General features: G+C 39.5%; 1 protein-coding gene across 2 annotated transcripts in view; it reads left to right on the top strand.

Moving 5' to 3' along the window:
• The first annotated feature begins 391 nt into the window (after positions 1 to 391).
• The window catches only part of LOC122657604 (ABC transporter D family member 1-like), a 94,442-nt gene continuing 73,552 nt past the window's right edge, over positions 392 to 21,281 (top strand). The window contains exons 1-7 of one of the 2 annotated variants that reach the window (XM_043852357.1): positions 392 to 429; positions 2,368 to 2,545; positions 2,833 to 3,110; positions 6,548 to 6,833; positions 16,954 to 17,178; positions 20,364 to 20,561; positions 20,751 to 21,205. In XM_043852357.1, coding sequence (XP_043708292.1) covers positions 3,049 to 3,110; positions 6,548 to 6,833; positions 16,954 to 17,178; positions 20,364 to 20,561; positions 20,751 to 21,205 — 1,226 coding nt within the window. In that variant the 5' untranslated portion in view covers positions 392 to 429; positions 2,368 to 2,545; positions 2,833 to 3,048. Of the gene's footprint in view, positions 430 to 2,356; positions 2,546 to 2,832; positions 3,111 to 6,547; positions 6,834 to 16,953; positions 17,179 to 20,363; positions 20,562 to 20,750; positions 21,206 to 21,281 lie in introns of those variants that run through there. The other variant, XM_043852358.1, reaches the window with a different exon arrangement.

Below are 21,281 nucleotides of genomic sequence, written 5' to 3'. Positions count from 1 at the left end.
GTAGCTGTCTCTCTCTCTCCCACGCGACACTCTCGTTGTTTCTACGTATTCTCTATCTCTATTACGGATTTCGCTTTGGTTCACCACAACACTTGGTTGGGATTTTCTTCCATCAAGAATGGTTTCAGGGTGAGCTTAGGGTTTTTCAAATTTGGTTTGGTTGGTTTTGAAGCGTAATGAAGAGTGATCGATCTGTTGCAGAAGGTCTCTAATTCGGTTGGTTATTTGAATTTGATTAATTTGTTCTGCACTTGCTATTGGTTCTTACTTAAGTAGCTACGTTGCCTGATATTTTTGTGTTCGATGGTTATTCAGGGGAAGAGTGGGGCAGAGATATATATAGCAGGAGACTAATAGGGAGAAAGAGAAGAAGAGAGCTTTTATGATTTCGTTTTCTGTTGCTGTTTTAGCTTTCCAACTGATCCTCAGGTTAGAAAAGCAAGTGCTCCTTACCTCTCTTTTCTTCTGTTCTGTTCATTTATTTTTTAAATGAATTTGGAACAAACACTGTGAATCTATTTTCTTTAGTCGAGCTTAAATCCTGCTTCGTCTCTTTAAATGATGATCGAACATTTGTTTTCTTTCTAGGGAGGACTCAGAATACTGTTTCTGGAAAAATCTGTATAGGCCTTTTCTTTGGAGACTATAGTATGCTGTGGTTTGAACTGTCTTTGATTGTTTCTGTTTGAATTCCATATACTCTCGGCTAAGCAGTGAGGGCTAAGGTTAAAACATATATAGCTCTTACATCTGAGGTTAAAATGAAGTGTGGAAGTGCTTAGGAGTCAGTGGTTTTTCTTGGCTAACCAATCTATTTAATAAGATTATGACCACAAGGAAAATGCTAGATGGATGGAGGAGAAGCATCGTGGTTCTGATTTACAAACATAAAGGTGATATTCAGAGCTACAATAACTATAGAGGCATAAAATCAATGAGTCATACTATGAATTTAGGGGAGAGGGTTATTGAAACACACTTGAAACAAGAAACTACTAATACGGAGAATCAATTTGGTTTTATGCTAGGAAGATCCACGACAGAAGCTATTTACTAGAGTCATGGAAAGATTTAGAGATTGCATGAAGGATCTCCATATGATCTTTATTGACCTAGAAAAAGCTTATGTTAGAGTCCTTAGAGAGTTAATCTGGCAAGTACTAGAGAAGAGAAGTTTTTCAAGTAAATATATGGACATGATTAAAGATATGTATGATGGTGTGGTAACAAGTGTAAGAACTATGGGGGCCAAAGTAGTGATTTTCCAATTATAATTAGGCTACATCAAGGATCAACTTTAAATCCTTAATTGTTTGCGCTTATCATGGATTATTTAACCAAAGACATTCAAGATGAGGTTTCTTGGTGTATGCTTTTTGCTGATGAAATTGTTTTGGTGGATGGGACAAAGCAGGTATTAACGCCAAGTTGGAGTTATGAAGATCAACATTGGAATCAAAAGGTTTTAGGATAAGCAGAACAAAGACAGAGTATATGATGTGAAACTTTAGTTACACTAGGACGGATAATGAGGTGGTGAAACTTGATGAGATGGAGATTTTGCAAAGTGACTTTTAGGTATCTGTGCTCAATAATAAATAAAGAAGATCATATAGAAGATGATGTTTCACAGATAATTAAACTAGGATGGATGAAGTGGAGAGGTGCGTCCGGAGTGTTGTGTGATCGATTTATTCTTTTAAAATTTAAAGAAAAATTTTATAGGATAGTCATACGACCAGTTATGTTGTATGGTGCGGAATGTTGGTCAATTAGGAAGCATCATATAGATAAATCAAAATAGGGGAGATGAGGATGTTGAGATGGATGAGTGGCAAAACTAGGAAGGATAAAGTAAAGAATGATCATATTAGAACTGATTTGGGAGTAGCTCCAATACATAATAAGTTAAGAAAAAGTCGTTTGAGGTGGCATGACCATGTTCAATGGAGGCCGTTTGATGCTCCAGTATGGAGGAGTGATTTGATCCAGATTGAAGGAGCTAAAAGAGCCAGGGGCAGACCTAAAATGACCTTAGGGGAAGTAAGTGGTGAGGAAAGACATGCATAGCTTAGGCCTTGTATTAAGTATGACCTTGAATAGAGCTGATTGGGGGGCAAGGATCCATGTAGCTGACCCCATTTAGTTGGGATAGGGCTGAGTTGTTGTTGTTGTCGTTGTTGTTAGTAGTAAGATTGCGTGTCATATTTTGATTTCTCTTTCATTGGTAAAAAAATACATTTTTCATAATATTTCTAAAATACATTTAGTCATCATGCTTTGTAATTTGCTTATTTCATTCTTCATAATATTTTTGGGTGGTATGCTTGCTTATTTTGTGTTGATTCACATTGTCTCAATTACCAGGATTTGAATCATGGACATGTTATCCTTGGTGTTTGTGCATGACTATTACCTTCTCTGCATGTGATGTTTAAAAAGTAATCACTGTTTGAAGTTTAGAGACCAAAGCTACAGCAGGATGTCATTTTACCATTTTCTGCATATTACAGAACATGGCTAACATCAGTACCCCCATTTCAAGGTATGTATCCTCCTTGTTAATACTGTATTAGACACTCATCCACCATTATGTATATTTGTTGTGGGCCATGTGGCTACCAGTTTCGTTTTGAGTCTGAAATGAATATATTTTAGAATAGCTAAAGTGTCCAGTAGCTATTGGTTTTCATTTCTTTGTAAAGATTTTAATAGGATTTTTGTTTCCTAGAAATCATTATATAGTCCTAAAGTCTTATTATCCTGTTATATTAGGAAGTATGGGGAATAAAACAAATTCGGTTCTATCACCTTTATAACCCCCCTGTGCAGGTTCTGTGGAATTTGCCTCTTTATCTATAGAAGCATCTTATTTTTAGTTTTTCATTTTGTTCCTGTAATGCTGCTAGGATGAATTGGAGACTGAATTGGAGACGGCTGTTGCAGTTCTACATTTCAGTGTGTTAACGATGTTTATCATATACTTGGCAAGGAGGACTTTCTCCAACCATTGATAATTTTTAGCTGGGGAAGATTCGCCTTGAAACCATGCCTTCTCTTCAGTTATTTCAGCTAACTAAGAATGGTCGAAATCTTTTGTCGTCAAGGAGGTACTAACTCTCTGTTGTCTGTGCTTTTTTTTTTTTTGTTTTTTTTTTGTTTTTCCCTTTTTAAATGATATATGTACTTGTCGTATTACTGGTTTTTATTGTTTTCCCAAAAAGACTGTCTTGTTTGAAAAAACCCACAGTTCAAGGAGGTTGTCGTTAATCCGCTAATCAATTAATCACCCACTATTTCTGTGATTCAAACCCTGATACCCACAATACCTCTATTAGTTTGGCTTATGTAATAGAGGAAAACAATTATGGCAAGTGTCTTGGTAATAAATGTATGGATGATTTAGTAGGGACTTTAGAAGGAATCTGACAAAACTTCATATCTTGATTTTTAACATGGACGAACATTTTTGGATGGTGAAAAACTTCAAACAGGACAATCTTTGTGAGACGGAAGGAGTATCAACTAAAATGATCAATGTTGACAATATTGTGCCATTTGTGTGTTGATTTGATGGTTTTAACCTTCTCTCCCTTGATGTGGGGTGAATACAAATATCCAATGTTGCCGATTGAACTATTTGATTATTTTTGTGACTTTTTTCTACCAATAAATATTCTTTTATAATTAGGATTGATGAATTGAGGATGGGGAGAAATAAAAAAATAATTCATAAAAATGGAATGCAGGTAGTGAATTTGATATTCAATGGCATAAAGAAGGAATCAGGTACTCGTTCCAAATGAGCTTGAAAATGAGGAAATTTATATGGAGAAGTTGCAGGTCAAAAGCTAATGAAGATCATATAAGCATCTATGAGTATCTTAAATTGAGGAAATTTATGAATTAAAACTCTTAATTTTCCTTTGCAATTTTAGTTATTCCTATTAGGGAAGTCCTTTCCTTAGTGAAGAAAATACAAAACCAGAAATAGACTTTAACTCGAATTCCTAATTAAATAAAACATTGCAAAATAGGAATCTTGTTGCAGCTTGAATTTCTAGAAGTAATTGGCTTAAATTTTTTTTGGAAGCAACTTGGATTTCAAGTGTAATAATTCCAGATCTTAAGAAACCAGAGAACCAAGAAGGAGAAAGGAGAAAGGAGAGGAAGAAGATGGAGAAGTCGTGAGATGGGAGCAAGGGCTGTTCAATAGAACAGAATGTTATCTATTGTAACAGCCGACCTGATTTATTTATAATATTCTGAAGTGATTACATAACAGGAATAGAACTCTTAAACTCTTTAACTAGCCTAAGCCTAATCACAATCACAATAGAAATCAAATTCTAATAACAATAGGAAAGCTAATTACAATTAGAAACTAAACTACGTAGTCTAATTACAATCCCATGCTACGTAGTCTAATTACAATCCCACGGTTCAGAGGTCCAAGAACATTCATGGACGTCCAACCAAGATTCACATTATAACACTCTCCCTCAAAGGAGTATATATATCTCCCATTCCCAGCTTGGAAGAACCACCAAGAAACGCAGGTCGAAACAGCACCTTTGTAAACATATCACCAAGTTAATTGCCGGAGTTGACGAATGGAGTTGAAATAAGCTTTTCAATAACTGTATTGCTCACAAAATGACAATCGACCTCAATATGTTTGGTCCTTTCGTGAAGCACTGGATTGCTAGCAATATAAATGATAGCTTGATTATCACAATACATCTTCATTGGTTTAGGAACTGAGAACCCCCAACGCTTTTAGGAGAGACTTTAAGCACATCAATTCTGTTGTAGTATACGCCATAGCTCTATACTCAGCCTCTGCACTCAATCTAGCTACAATAGTCTTCTTTTTACTCCTCCAAGAAGCAAGATTACCATCAACAAACGTACTATATTCAGTGGTTGATCTACAATCATTGGCAGCACTAGCCAATCAATATCAGTATAACTCATAACATTAGTGTGACCATGATGACTATAAATAAGACCTTTGCTAGGAGCACCTTTAAGATACCTCAGAATGTGACAAGCAGCATCCCAGTGACCACTTTTAGGATTCTCCATAATTTGACTGATGACTCCAACGTTAAAGGAAATATCCGGATGAGTGACAGTCAGATAAATAAGTTTCCCCACTAATCTTCTGTACTGATGTTTATCCTCAAACTTGTTGCCATCACTGGAGTCCATGGACATCAGTGTCAGAAGTTTGACTGACACTCTTGTAGGCATGAGTATGGAGGAGAGTGGTACACATGGGGAGCAGTGGCATGCACTTCATATGGATATGGTACGGAGAGCACCGTTTCCGACTATAGTCACAATACTGGATAAGGTTAGTATGGCCAGGTTAGCTGTTCATCGTCATTACCTTTTGTCTTTTGAGTATGAGGGTAAGTCACATATTGGGTCAGGTTTCGTGGACAACATCGTCTCGTACCTGGCCCCCCAGTCATACATGTCGGTTCTAGTTCCATAGGAACCATCTAGTAGTAGTGGCTCTTGCTCGAGTTCCACATGATTTAGAGATCCATACCCTAAGTTAGTGTACCTCCAGTTTGTTGATGATTCTGTTTATATGGCTTCTGTGGATGACTTCGAGTGATTCTTCCACCATACTATGACATGACCAGCTTATGCCATACAGTTGGAGGCTAACTTGGTTCGGCAGTGGAAACTTAGTGGATTTGATCCAGCTCGACACTCGTTTTAATACTAGGAGTCTAGGACTCTAGGATGGGCATAGGGGTGACTTGTTGGTTGTATTGTTGAATTTTGACTCCAATATATTTGAATCGTGTAACAAACAATGTTAGATGTATAATTTATGAAATGGTTTGTAATTTGATTTCTTTTCATTTCTGTTGGTTATATAAGTTGTTTAATTGAGTTATGTGTGTTCTAATACTAAAGATTGTGTTGAATATGCCATAGCAGTGTATATATACAGGATCCGAAGTAAAACTACCATTTTGGGTGTGATTTTTAAAAATCTAAGGGTTCCACTATGTTTAGGGGGCTTAAAATAGGTTGTCCTACAATTTGGTCATATGGCCCCTAAGACCCAAGTTCGAAATAAAATAAAAAAAAAACCAAGTTTCGGCCAAAATTTTGGTTTTCGACCGAAACATTTCGGTTTCGGGCCTGACCAAAACCTTGAACCTTGGTGACAAGGACATGGGCACAGGTGCATCATGGTGACTAGCAGGTACCTTCTGTGAAACTATCTATATCTTTTATCTATTGCTGTGAAAAGTATATATTGAAAGAGGAGTGCAGATGTCAGTGTCAGAGAAAAGGCAGAAATTTGAAAATGGCATGTCCATGTTATGTTGCATCAACAATCAATTCTCTCTTTATGATTTCATGTCATTTGTTCTGTCTTTATGGCCCTTTACTTGTATATGCTTTTTCCGTCCTACATTTTTATTTACCTACAGCTATCAATTTTGGCAATTTGTCGTATAAACTTCTCAGCCTTTCAATACATTGCATCGCACTTATAATCTTGGTCTGTTCCCAGGAGAGCCCTGGCATTAGCCAGTAGTATCTTAGTTGCTGGTGGAACAGCAGCATACATGCGGTCACGATTGCGGAGCAGAAGTGGAAATCCTGGCTCTTCTGATCATTATTCTGAACCTGCTATTGATAAAGAAAAATCAAGTCAGGTCGATGTAAATGATACTGTTGTGAGGAAAACTAGGGTAAAGAAAAGAGGTCTGAGCTCTCTTAAAGTTCTAACTGCAATCCTACTTTCTCGAATGGGACAAAGGGGTACAAGTGACCTTCTAGCTCTAGTGACCATAGTGGTGAGCTTCTTGCATTTCTAGCATATCTGAGAATCAATATTTTATTCTTATTTTGTCCTTAATCTATGTCTCACTTGACATTCTATGCTCATAATGGATAAAATGTAACCGTAAATTCTGATGATACAGACATGAAGTAACAGAGAAGACCTTTTGTTCTTGGGGTGTTCCATGTACAATAATCCAAATCTTTATTTCTTTATGTAATCTTCATATACTTTTTAATGGGAGAATACCTAGTTGGTCATTAGGGTTTGTTGCAATGGTCTGTAAGAGTTGTTTTAACTTTTAAATTAGTATGTTGTAATATTGGGTGTAATATGGGTATAAGGGTAAATCTGTCCATAGGATCATTATTGTACTTGTACCTGTATGTCACTCATTATGAATGAATAGGGCTGTCACTTCGGCAGTCTAATCATTCCTCTCAATCAACATGGTATCAGAGCTGAGATCCATCTCGGGATCCCAGCCCTAGCAGCCGCCATTCTTCTTCTCCCTTCTTTCCTCATTTCCACCTTCCGCCCCCCCCTTCTCTTCTCAGCACCTCTCTTCTTCTCACCTTTGGAGTGTCTATCCTAGGCCACCAAGGGTTATCCACTCCTCTATTGGGTTCTCAGATCAGTCTTGAATAAGTGCTCTGAGAACCCACCTAAGATCCAATCGATTTTTTTAGGGTTTCTGATGAGATCGACTTTTTCAGGGTTTTGGGGCTTGGATCATTTTTTCAGGGTTTTGGAACCCTTTATTGACCTTTGTTGGTCCTTTGCGATGATCATTGATCCCTTCACAGCCTCATCTCTCCTTCGATTGTTCTAAGTTCCTTGTATCTACTGGAGTGGTAACCATGTCGGCTGATTCTACTGCATAAACTAGAATTGAAGGGTCGAGTCGTTGGACTCAATGATTTTCCTTCATTCCCTGTCAGCCATAGGGTATTTGACGGGTGAAACTGCAAGGCCTATTGCCGCTGATGCTTTATAGAAGAAGTGGAGTTCTGATAACTCCTTGGTAATGGCTTTCCTCATCAACTCCATGCAATCTCAAATTGCTCGAGGTTATCTTCTTTTGGATACAACAGCCAAGATTTGGATAGCAGCCCATGAAACTTACTCCCAGGATGGGAATGATGCTCAGGTTTATGAACTGCGTAAGAAGCTTCATGAAACCAAGCAGCAAAACCAAACTCATTCTCAATACTAATATACTATTCTGTGTTGTGTAGTCTGTGGCAGGAGCTTGATTTCTATGATACCTTTCAGGCAACTTTTATGGCTGTACTGCCGATGCTACTGCCTTCAAGAAAGGGGAAGATAAATTCTTATGATTTTCTGGCTGGGCTGAATGTTGAGTATGATCAGATTCATGCATGCTCAAGTTCTTAGCCAGGATCCTTTCCCTACCTTGGAGCAGTCTTATTCATTGATCCAGTTGGAGGACAGCTGCTACCATGCTATGCTACAACATACTACTTAGGACCGTTCAGCCTTACTTTCTGGGTCCACTCAGCCGAAAAGTGGTCCCCTCGCTCCAGTGATCGTTCCACCGATTGTTACTCCTTTGATAGGGAACCAGTTAGGTTTGGCTACTGTCGTAAGAAACGCCATACCAAGGACTTTTGTTAGAAGCTGGATGGCCGACTGGATACGCTAGAGTGTCCAGGTTCATTATGCACATGTTGCACATGTGATTATGCTAGGATTTTATTTCCATCAGTGTAATGATCTCTAATTATAAATAAAGTGGTGGCCTCTGTCTTCTTGATAAGCCAAAATGATTCTTTTCTCCTCTCTTCTTAACTCCAACCTACCTCCACATCCTCACGAGGCCGTGGCCGTGGTCGATCTTCCTAGGCTGCACATCACACTGAGACCTCTGAACCTGCACCTGATAATACTGGTTCCTCTCCTTCTCAGGATGAGCTTGCTATGTTTAGGCGTTTGATGACTCGATTGGAGCCTTCCGCTGCTCCCGCTTTTGCCTCTACATCTACTTTGGTTCCCTCTGACTCTCACCTAGCCTCGTCAGGTATTACTTTTAGTGGTCATTGTGCATCGGTTGTCTCTCGTCCTTGGAGTATTGACTCCGGTGCCATTGATCATATGACTACTCTTTTAGTCTCTTTTTCCAATATTCTCCTTGTTCTAGTATAGACAAGGTTAGAGCGGCCGATGGTTCCCTCTCCTTTGTTTCTAGAAAGGGTCTGTCACTTTTTCTCCCTCTTTATCAGTAGCACCTGTTCTTCATGTTCCAGATTTTTCTACTAACCTTCTCTCTATCAGCTGTTTCAACACTGATTTGAATTGTAAAGTGACTTTTTCCCTTCTCACTGTGTCTTTCAGGATCCGGTGATGGAGAAAACGATTGGCTGTGGTGGATGCATGGTGGTCTTTATTTGCTCGACGATGACACTTCATCAGTGGGTCAAGCTCATCAAACTGACTCTCCTTCAATTTCTTTTGAGTTGCTTCTTTTGCATAGGCATTTAGGCTATCCCCTGATTGGTACTTTGTTTATTGCTTTTCCTAGTTTATTTCAGCACTGTAATCCTAGGGATTTCTTTTGTGATGCTTGTGTTTTGGCCAAGCAAACTCGTGCAACTTATTCCAATTTGAATAATAGAAGTTCTTCTCCTTTTATGTTGATTACTCTGATATATGCGGCACTGCCCGGTCTTCCATTGGTTATCGTTGGTTTGTGACTTTTACTGATTGTCAGACAAGGGTTACCTGGATTATTTGATGCATCGAAAGAGTGAAGTGTTTCATTGTTTTCAACTTTTTCACACCATGGTCCGTACCCAGTTTAACTTTAATGTTAAAATTCTTCGAAGTGATAATGGCAGAGAATATTTTGAGGGTTCCTTTCAGTCTTATCTTGCTACTCAGGGGGTTATCCATCAGACTTGTCGTGTTGATACACCGGCTCAAAATGGTGTGGTTGAATGCAAAAATAGGCATCTGTTGGAGGTTGCCTGTGCTCTAATGTTTGAAATAAATGTTCCTCCTCAGTATTAGAGTGAAGCTGTTCTCACCGCTGCTTATCTCATCAACCGGATGCCGACTCGTATCCTTGACTTCACGGCTCCTATTGCAGTTCTCCAGGGTTCTTCCACCTTCCTTCTCTGACCTAAAGTCTTCGGATGTGCCTGCTTTGTCTCGGATCACCATGCTCATGGCAAGTTGATCACCGGGGACTTAAGTGTGTTTTCATTGGCTACTCTGCTACTCAGAAGTGCTACAAGCATAGTTGTCATGGCCTCTTGGCGCTGGAGAGGGTTGCATGGCGACCTACGGCATGGCGACCCTCTTTGATTTCTTCTTCTTGTCTCTCTTTCCCTCTTCGATTTCTTCTTCCTGTCTTCGATTTCTTCTTCCCTCTTCGATTTCTTCTTTCCCTCTTCGATTTCTTCTTCCTGTCTTCTTTCCCTCTTCGATTTCTGAATTTTCTTCTTAAAACTTGAGAAACAAGAAAAAATAAAACATGGCTTGAGTATACATCTATTAACACATTAAAAATAGAGAAAATAAAAAATAAAACATGGTCGGCATGCTCGCCATGGCAACGCCATGGCGGGCGACATGTCGATATATCGACGTGACACCCCTCCACCGACTTGGATCGCCGTGACGCCGTGACAACTATGGCTACAAGTGTTATCACCCCCTTCTCGTCGGGTCTTTGTTTCTATGGATGTTGTGTTCCATGAGTCTGCGGCCTACTACTCTCCGGCACCTCTTCATTGGGGGGATACTTCTTTTTTTTTGGTGAATAAAAAATTATATTACCAAAGCCCAAAGAGGGCGAGGAGGAGAAAGAGGGGGGGGGAAATGTACAAGAGGGGGAGCCAAGAAAAAGGGGGGGGGGGGAGCTCCGGGCCCCTCTAGTGGGGGCGCAGCAGAGCGCTATCAAGACCCCAGGTAACAACAATATGCCTGTTCCTTGGGGTGTCCAAAAAAGCCTTGTGAGGCAGAAGACCCAGCTTAGAGGAAACCTCCCAAGAGATGGCTTTCCAAATCAGGTCGAAAGAACGAGAGTTGGAAGTCCATCTCATAAGGTTCCTCTCCATCCAAATGTGATAGAGTGTCGCGCCAAACACGAGCTTGCCGATGGTGTCACAAGTGGTGCAGCCAGTGAAGGTCATGACCATCCAAAGCCACTCACAAGCGAAAGGAAGAATACTTCTGCTACGGGGCCAGATGAACGGCAGGGCTTTTTTCCAGATGGTGGAGGTGAATGGGCAGGCAAAAAAGAGGTGGTCAATGTCTTCAGAGCCATTCCAATAGAAAATGCAAGAGGGGGGGGGGGGGCAGGGGTTCTTCTGTGGGCTAGGAACGCTTGGGTTGGGAGGCAGTGGTTAAGGGATCTCCAGGCAAGGAAGCTATGGCGGGGGATGTGGCCTTTGAACCAGACAAGCTTGTGCCAAAGGACAGTAGGGGCTTGAGGTCTAAAAAGGTTCTAGGCTGATTTGAAACTAAATAGGCCATTATTGGAGGGAAGCCAACAGACCTTGTCCGCAAGACCGGGGGGGGGGGAGGGGGAAGGCGGGGGAGGGAGGCCCAGATCAGGGAAAGGGGGGGGAGAGGGGGGAAGGGTAGGACCAATTGCCGTGAGAGATGATAGAAGACAGAGGGGCAGATTTTGGTATCCTGGAGGAGTAGATTGCCCTAGGGCCAAAGAAGTTATAGAGGACCCCAAAGGGATGCCAGGGGTCAAGCCATAAGGAGGTGGAAGAGCCGTCAGTGATGGAGGAGGAGATGGCAGAGAGGGCGAAGGTGGAGAATTTTGCGCCAGATCTAGGAGGCATCCTTGGGAATGGTGGCGGTCCAGATCGAATCATTTTTGAGGAGGTGAGAGTAGACCCACTGAACCCAAATGGAGTCATGCTTAGTGGAAATTTTCCAAATGAGTTTCAGGATTCCCGCAGTGTTGGAGTCGCGGATGCGGCGGATGCCAAGACCTCCCTCGGATTTGGGGAGGCAGATAGATTTCCAGCTGGTCGGGTGAAGAAATCTGGAGGATTCCTTCCCTTTCTAGAGGAAGGCAGCAAAAAGGGACTCCATAGCTTTGGTGGTGGCTTTTGGAATGACAAAGATGCCGCAACAATAAATGTAAGAGGATTGGAGCACGGATCTAATGCATTCCAGCCTGCCCGCGTAGGAGAGAAGTCTGCCTTTTCAGAGTTGGAGGCGCTTGCGGATCATGTCTAGCATAGGGGTCCAGTGGTGGCTAGAGAGTCTAGCAGGGATGAGAGGGAGGCCAAGATATTTCACTGGTAGGGAGCCCAGAGAGAAACCAGTGAGAAGAAGAAGGGAATCTTTACCAGGGGGATACTTCTTTGTTGGTGAAAATATGCCTCCAGCCGTTCCCATTCTTGGCTCAAACTTTACTTCTACTTCTCCAGTTCCTTTAGTCCAACGAGAGTCTTCTATCTACATTCAGACGTCCATGAGAGTTTTTGCCCGTTGTCATCTTGAGCAAAAATAGACACTACCCCAGCGGCACCTATGATACCTGCACCACTACCTAGCCTGTTGTCATCTCCTAATCCAAGTTGTAACTCTCGGTTAGGTAATACTTTCTCTGATTCTCCTATTAATTTTGACCCATCTCTTGACTTACCCATAGCTATTCGAAAGGGAAAGAAATCTTGTACCCAATACCCTATTGCTAAGGTGGTTTCGTACAACTCTCTTTCTCCTTCATATCATACCTTTGTGTCTTCTTTGTCATCTATTTTCATTCCCAAGAATTGGCAGGAAGCTATCACCAAAGTTTAAAGTATCGGTATCGGGTCTCGTATTGGTCAGGTGATTTTAAGAGACGTATCATATCGTATTGGAGATACGTATCGAACACTACAGATACGCATGAAAATGGTCAAGCTACACATGGAAATACACTTTTGGCACAAAAAACAATACAAATAAGCAATATATAACATGTATCATGCATAAACACTAAAATGGAGAATAATGTATAACCAGACAAGTGCATTAAATTGAAATCGTTATAAAAGATGAGGTTTCTTACATGTAGATTCACTCTATAGCCATGAAGAGTGTTGGGGTGGTTCAAACTCATATCTGGAAGGGTCTTTAGAAATTTTCGTTTTTCTTTGAAAAATCATGGATTTGAGTACAAATCCTTGCATATGTTCAACTTTGATGCATCTACTAGCTTACGTTTACCTAAATTCATGGATTTATAGTGAAAAATAGAACTAAAAAGCATGATTTGAACAAAAAGATCATGTTACTTTTTCCTATCAAATCTCCTTCAATCTTTAATTTCAGCTTGTTGGATGATGCAAAGGATGATGTTTTTCCACTCCTTGATTCGTTTTCAAGTGTTAATTGGAAGCCCCAAGTTGGTAAGTGTGAAAAATCGAGTTTAGAAGCAAGATTTGAGTTTCAGAACTAGGTTTAGGGCCATTTTCCCACCAAAATGCTTGTTGTGTGACTTGTCTCGACTTTATGGATGAAAACAGGTTTTAATGGGTTTGTATCAGGTTTATCCAGATGTATCGAGATGTATTGAGCTGTATCGGCCGATACATCTCGATACGTCTCGTTACAAATCGATACGTATTAAAGACCATTAAACCCCTTGTGTTGATTGTATCGATTGTGTTGTATCATATTGGCCCGTATTGGCCAATACAATACAATACAATCAATACACTATATTTAAAAAAAAGACATATCGGTCAATATTGTATCAATACCGTCCGATACCGATACGTATCGGCCGATACAATACTAATTGATACTTTGAACCATGGCTATCACACAATCGCAGTGGAAGGCAGCCATGATTGAAGAAATGCAAGCCCTGAAAAAGAATGGTATTTGGTATCTGGTCTCTTTTCCACTACAGAAAAGGACACTGAGTTGAAAATGGATTTTCACTGTAAATCAAAATATGGATGGGATAGTGGACCAGTACAAGGCTAGGCTGGTTGCGAGAGGATTTACCTAGACTTATGGTTTGGATTACCAGGAGACATTCACACTAGTTGCAAAAATGAATACCATTCGTGTGATTCTTTCTTGTGCTGTGAATTTAGGATGAGATTTGCAACAATTTGATGTCAAGAACGCATTTCTTCATGGTGAACTGGGAGAAGAAGTGTACATGAAAATTCCGCCTGGTTTCTCATCTGAGAAGACCAAGGGAAAGGTTTGCAAGCTCATGAGAGCTCTATATGGATTGAAGCAGTCTCCTCGTGCCTGGTTTGGGAGATTTCACAGAGGAATGGTATCCATAGTCCGAAATCTCGCGAGATCTCGGCGGCCGAGATCTCGTCGAGATTCTTGATTTTGCAATTTCCCGAGTCGAGATGGCCTACGAAACTTAAAATGTCAATATCTCTCCGAGATCTCGGTTTGACATAGGAAAATGCCCATCTAGGTCCTTTATATGTGTGCCAGATCTCGAGATCTTGCTGGAAATTCTTGGTAAACAGACACCTATCTATGCCAGGAACCAAGACAGAGAAGACAGACACTTATTTATGCGCCTAATATTTCATTTACTTAAGATATTATTCATAAATAAGCAAATACCCCCCCAATTTGAATCCAATAAAAATAGTTAAAAAATCAAATTCCAAAAGGAAAAAAAGTCAACCCGCCAGTTCAAGAACAAAAACTGGATTTTCGACGATAGGTGTAGTTTTCAACTTTCTAATGCTAGGGTTTTTCTCAAATCTAAAAATTCCATAAATCTTATTATGGTAAAACATTGCTAAAAACCAAAAGTGCGGTAAAATATTCATTTGTTTTGATGTCCAAAAAATTATTTTCATTCAGAGCGATTTTGACAGCATTCGCGCACACGGAATTAAGTTTGACCGGTATATAACTCTTTCAATATAAATCAATTTTTAGCAATCTTGGACTTGTTGGAAAGCTATGTTTTGAAAGCTTTCCAACAAGTCCAAGATTGCTTAAATCTGATTTATATTGAAGGAGTTATTTACCGGTCAAACTTAATTCGGTGTGTGCGAATGCTGTCAAAAATCGCTCTGAATGAAAATATATTTTTGGACATCAAAACAAATGAATATTTTACCGTACTTTTGGTTTTTAGCAATGTTTTACCATATTAAGATTTATGAAATTTTTAGATTCGAGAAAAACCCCAGCATTAGAAAGTTGAAAATTGCACCTACCGCCGAAAATCCAGTTTTTGTTTTTGAACTGGTGGGTTGACTTTTTTTCCTTTTGGAATTTGATTTTTTAACTATTTTTATTGGATTCAAATAGGGGGTATTTGCTTATTTATGAATAATATCTTAAGTAAATGAAATACAAATACAAAACCATTTACTTAAATGGTATTAGGCATAAATAAGACTGTTTGATATTAGGCATAAATAAGACTGTTTGTCCTGTGTCTGTCCTGGTTTCTATCTGTCCTACTTTCTCACTAACTGAAACTCCTATTTGGACTTTGTTTTTGCAAAATCTAATAATGCCATTATGTTTAAATGGCCTAAAATAGGCTGTATCCGATTTTCAGAACCAAAAGAGGTCTAAAACCCACCGAGATGAGCTTCTGAGTTGGAAAAAAAAAAAATGCACAAACTTGCCGAGATCTCGGCCCAACTCGGTTTTTTGCTCTCCTCATTGTGTATGTTGATGACATTGTTGTTACTGGGAGTAACACAGAGAAAATTTCTTGCCTAAAGACTTACTTTGGTTAAGAGTTTGAGATCAAGGACCTAGGTAAGCTGCGTTACTTTCTTGGTATTGGGGTTGCCCGCTCTACCAAGGGTGTCTTTCTATCTCAACGGAAATATACCCTTGACCTTCTATCTGACTCAGGGATGTTGGGTAGACCTTCAGATACTCCTCTTGAACCGAATGTTCATCTCACTAGTAAGACTTGTGATCTAGTGGATAAGGGACAGTATCAACGATTGGTTGGAAAGCTGATGTACCTATTCCACTCTCATCCTGACATTGCCTTTGCTATTAGTTTGGTAAGCCGGTATATGCATGATCCTTACTCCTCGCACTTGGAAGTTGTGTTTCGGATCTTGCACTACTTGAAGTCTGCACCAGGAAAGGGAATCCTCCTCTCTCTTTCATTGCCATTTACGAGTTGAGGCCTATACCGATGCTGATTGGGTCAGCTCTATAGATGATCGGCGTTCTAGCAGCGGTTATGGCACTTTTGTGGGAGGCAACCTGGTTACTTGGAGGAGTAAGAAGCAAACAGTTGTTGCTCGGTCCAGTGATGAAGCTGAATTTCGTGCCATGTCTCATGGCATCCGTGAGTTAATGTGGCTTTAATAGCTTATTTACATTTCTAGTAGCTAAATTTATATGCAGACTCCATGCTTATAATAGGGCTAGTGTACAGCAGCATTCAATGTAATCTAGCAAACTTGGGTCAAAACCACAAGTACCATTTGGATGGTTTTTATGTGACACTAACTCATGGAATTGGTGTAAACTGTTGAAAATATGCAGCACAGAAAAAAAAAACCTGGTAAAAAAAAAAGTTTTGGGGCTCGAAACCTCGGTTTTGAGTTTTCTGGAAAAAAATACCAGTCGAAACCTGGTAAATCTCGGTTTCGGCCAGGTTTGAAACTGGCCTCGAAACCAAGATTTAGTTCCTTGGTCTTAATGCCATTACTGATACAACACAATCATTGCAACTATCATAATATTATTTTCATTATAGTACCAATATGGTATTATTCTATTGCTATGGTTTATAAAATTTAATCTTATTATATTATTCTCATTAGTATGATAAAGTATATTTTATGAATGTTAATGAAATAAATTGAAGGATCGACGTGGCTGACCCCATTTAGTTGGGATAAGGCTATGTTGTTGTAATGAAATGAATTATTTTATGATAATTTATTATGATAAATTTTGTCATACTCATCACGTCTATTATTTGATCAGTTGGAAGACAATTTTGTGTGATGATTGCTGATTATACTTATTCGCGATTAGTCATTATTACTTTTTGGTGCTTTAATTTGAATTTTGATTTTTAAATTTTTTTTTTTTTTTTGTGTATTCAATGATTTGCATGTATGACTGGCCCCTTTTATGTGAACTTTCACCATTGCCATTTTTATTTTTTTTTGTAGGCATTGCGGACTGCTTTGAGCATTAGATTGGCAAAAGTGCAAGGATTCCTATTTCGTGCTGCTTTTCTTCGACGAATACCATCCTTTTTACATCTGATCCTTGAAAACATTATTTTATGTTTCCTTCGATCAGCCTTGTCTTCCACCTCGAAGTACATAACAGGAACCCTAAGTTTACGCTTCAGAAAAATACTGACTGATCTTATTCATGCTCATTACTTTGAGGTAATTGCTCACAACATTGGATATAGTCTTTTGCATTTTTTACATTTTAACTATGTTTTAGTCATCTTGTTTCATTAGGGTTTACATACTGTTCTATTATTTTTGTCGATAAAATTCTATGCTGTTGCTATTGGGTGGGGCAAAGTGAATTTGAGGATATTTCCTTAGATTTTTTCCTTTTTGATCCCGAATTGCAATTTACCACCAGGTATCAAATGAATAGTTCATGTTTCCTTTCACTTTAATACTTCCATTGATGGAGGTAGCTGTATGCCATTAAAAAAATATCTTATGTTGTTCCTTTTAAAAAAAATAAAATTTAGGATAATAATGTAGACTAAATTCGAACCAGGGAAATCCAGCTGGAATTTAGCTCAAATAGGATCACTGGTTGTAGGGGGATAAGAATCAGAAACAGAAAATTATCAATAGTTAGGGTTAAAGAGTTCAGAGAATCAGATTAGGCTCCAATTTCAGTCAAATGTTCTGTTCTTCTTACAGATCAGGTCTGCAGATCAAAGTTTGACGGCTGAATTGTGAGATCTGGAACAATCCTTCTGCGAGTAGTAAAACTTAAAAGCTAGAATTGCACTGGTATATCGACCTGGAAATTCAGAGATTCAAACAGAATTCCAGTGATGAGTAAAATCAGAATCAAAAGAGCAAACTGGTCTTAATTTCCAGAAGGTTATAGTATGAATATAACTGATGTAGGATAAAACCTAGAGACTAAGTTTTCCTACAAAAGCTACAATCCTAACCTAAGGTAGGCACCAAACACTCCCAAGGACTGTCTAGTTAAGGGGCAGCAACATACATGATGCACATACATGAGGGGGGGCAGCAATAACAGTGAGCAATGAACAATAAAAATCATAGGCTACATGTATTCAACTTAACAATGTTCAATTGGATGCTGTTGAGGTTAGATCAGTCAACACTTAGTCAAATACTAGCATGCATGAAATTTCAAGAATCCCAAAATTGTAAGACTAAGCTTAGCAAGAATTTCAATCAACATTCATGTTAAGACAGCAACACTGCCAATACAGAGAAACTATAGCATAAAAAAGTAGGTGAAAGGGAATTAAAGATCAGGTTAAGATAAATAAATACCATTCAAATTTGGGGCTGCAGTTAGCGAACAACTTCCATAACGTTATAGTTCAGTCCATTATCTTCACTGTACAGCAGAGGATTACAAGAACCGGGGAGCAGTACCATGGGGGTGGGGGAAACAGAATTCGTGGAAAGAAAAGAGAAAAGAGAGCACAGAAATAGAAGAAGTGAGGGAGCAAGGCCTAGGAGAAGAAAAAGAGGAAGAAAGAGAGAACAGAAAATAGGGAGGGAGAGGGAGGGAGGTCATTTTCATTCATTATCAATATTCTGTCCTTTACAACTTGCCATCCGGCATTAAAAGTATAAACAGGCCAAACCATGGGGGTGGGGAATGGTTACAAGAGGTAGTTATAAGACTTATAACTGCCTCTAAAAAGAAAAGAAAATGAAATAAAAGAAAGGGGACAGCCAAGTCGTGGGGAGGTGGTGGTGGTGGTGGTGGTGGTGGTGGTGGGGGGGGGGGGGAATGGAGCAGTTACAACATAAAAATAAATAGAGAAAAAGAAAATAGCACTTTTCCTCACATACACTCATAAACTGAAATAGAAATAGAAATAGGAATATATAAATAGAAACAGAATCACTAGCTAATGATAACAGTTGCTGCAAGTGGGGTCCACAGGCTGCACTCTAGCAATATGGTAGCCGCAAAACTCATCGTCAATCCACAGAGCAGCAGTGGATGGCTGAGATCTACGACGTCTCCTTTGGTAAACGCTGAATCCTTGCTCGGATGATATGATGTTCTCATCAATAACCTTGTGCAACGGTAAAAGTTGCTCCATTGTGACCAAGTGGTCACGGGTTCGAGTCTGGAAACAGATTCTCTGCGAAAGCTGGGGTAAGGCTGTGTACATTATGACCCTCCCCAGACCCCACAGTGGTGGGAGCCTCATGCACTGGGTACACCCTTTTTTTATTGTATGAATATGTAATCAAACAGCACTGAAATTTGGTCAGTAACATTCAAGCCACAGGATAGAGTGTCTGGATTTGAGATGATCACACAACTTAAATAATGAATCCCATATTCCTTCCTAATACCCATATTTTAGGCCCCTTAAAGTGACCCATTACAACAAAAACCCCTTGGACCAAGGCCCAACACATACATAATCCAACCCAAGGCTTATTTCTACTCGAGTAAGCCCACTTTCTGTGATTTATCAGCAACTAAAGATCTATGTGTAGATCTCTCGTTGCTATGTCTTCATTTTTGTTTTCTTCTTTTTTTGGTTGATTGAGCGGATGATGCATTTATTATTTTAAGGCCAAGTGGGCTTTGAAGAAAGGAGAAATAGTGGCTCTAGCTCTAGGATTTATTAGGCTATAGGATTTATGGGTGCATTGAACCTTTCCTGAACCAGAACCCCCCGGGGGGGGGGGGGGAGAAGAAAAGGGGATCAAAATGTCCCATCAATAAAGTGAGGGCTTTCCGGACCTTCCTCCTTTCAGCACGACCCTCAAAAATCCTTTTTCAATAAGCCCCTTAGGGAGAGGGGCCCATCTCTGATAAGGCAGGAAACGATATGATCTCAATTTTACGACAAATCCGGTCCGATGGCTGACCTTTTGGAAGAATGTTCTGTTACTAACATGTTTACTTCAATTGTGGGTAATGTATTTTGGTTCAAAGCCCTACGCGCTCTACATCTGGAGGTTCTGCGAATCCCTTCCGCTTATGCTAAAATTTTCCAAGGCCCACCTCGTGGTATCCAAGTTGAGAGGGATAAATTGAACAAATATGGTCGACCCCTATTGGTAAAATTGATTGAGTGTCCCTGAATTTGGATCTTGGTAGACAGAATGATCTTCAAATGTACCTCTTAGAGGTGAAAGCTACAATGAACGTGTTTTAGAGTAGAATCATCTATGAAAGATTGCCCCCCACTTACTGGAGAGCAAAATTCATGATAGTTTGGTTCATGTGATGCACATATTGTTTTTGTTTGGGGTATGAGAGTTGTAAAAAGTTATAACAGTCTGCTTGTACTTCTCTATCCTAGCTCTCCTCTCACATGTATTCAAGCTTGATGCGTTGCTAATGGGTCCTTTTCTTGTTTCAGAATATGGCATACTACAAACTATCAAATATTGATGGTCGAGTAACCAATCCTGAACAACGAATTGCTAGTGATATACCGAGGTTCTGTTCAGAATTGAGTGATCTCGTACAGGAGGATCTGACAGCAGTTACTGATGGTTTGCTTTATACGTGGCGTCTGTGTTCTTATGCAAGCCCAAAATATTTTTTCTGGATATTGGTACCTTGCGCTAGTCTTTGGCATTTGTATCTTTCTTTTGGTGGAATTTGTTGATGCTAAGATATTTTGATGCAGTTACTTTGCTTAGGGTGGTAGATTGTTTAATTTCTTATTTGATATAATCAAGATATGTTGCTGCATTCTTGGGAGAATAATTGGTCAAACAACATTCTCATTTTGCTTCTTCAGGCTTATGTTACTGGTGTGGGGATTGTCACTGGAAATATCTCTCCTGCATTTGGAAAACTGATGTCAAAAGAGCAACAGTTGGAAGGTGAGTATCGACAGCTTCATTCGCGGTTGAGGACTCATGCAGAGAGCATAGCATTTTATGGTGGAGAGAATAGAGAGGAATTTCATATCCAACAGAAATTCAAGACTCTTGTTAGGCACATGAAGCTTGTACTTCATGACCATTGGTGGTTTGGCATGGTTCAAGACTTCCTGTTGAAGTATCTTGATAAAACAGTAGCAGTTTTTCTTATCATTGAGCCCTTTTTCTCTGGCAATCTAAGGCCTGATACTTCAACTTTAGGACGAGCAGAGATGCTTAGCAATCTAAGATATCATACAAGTGTGATAACATCCTTGTTTCAGGCCCTTGGAAATCTTTCTATAAGTTCAAGAAAGCTAAATCGTCTCAGGTTATTACTTCATCCATTGCTGTTTTCTCATAGCATAACAACATGGTTTATTATTTTTCATTAGGCATATCTGTAT

This window comes from Telopea speciosissima, chromosome 4 (genome assembly GCF_018873765.1).
Source record: "Telopea speciosissima isolate NSW1024214 ecotype Mountain lineage chromosome 4, Tspe_v1, whole genome shotgun sequence".
NCBI lineage: Eukaryota > Viridiplantae > Streptophyta > Magnoliopsida > Proteales > Proteaceae > Telopea > Telopea speciosissima.
The sequence above is the reverse complement of the archived record's forward strand: the minus strand, read 5'-3'. Positions and strand labels throughout refer to the sequence as shown.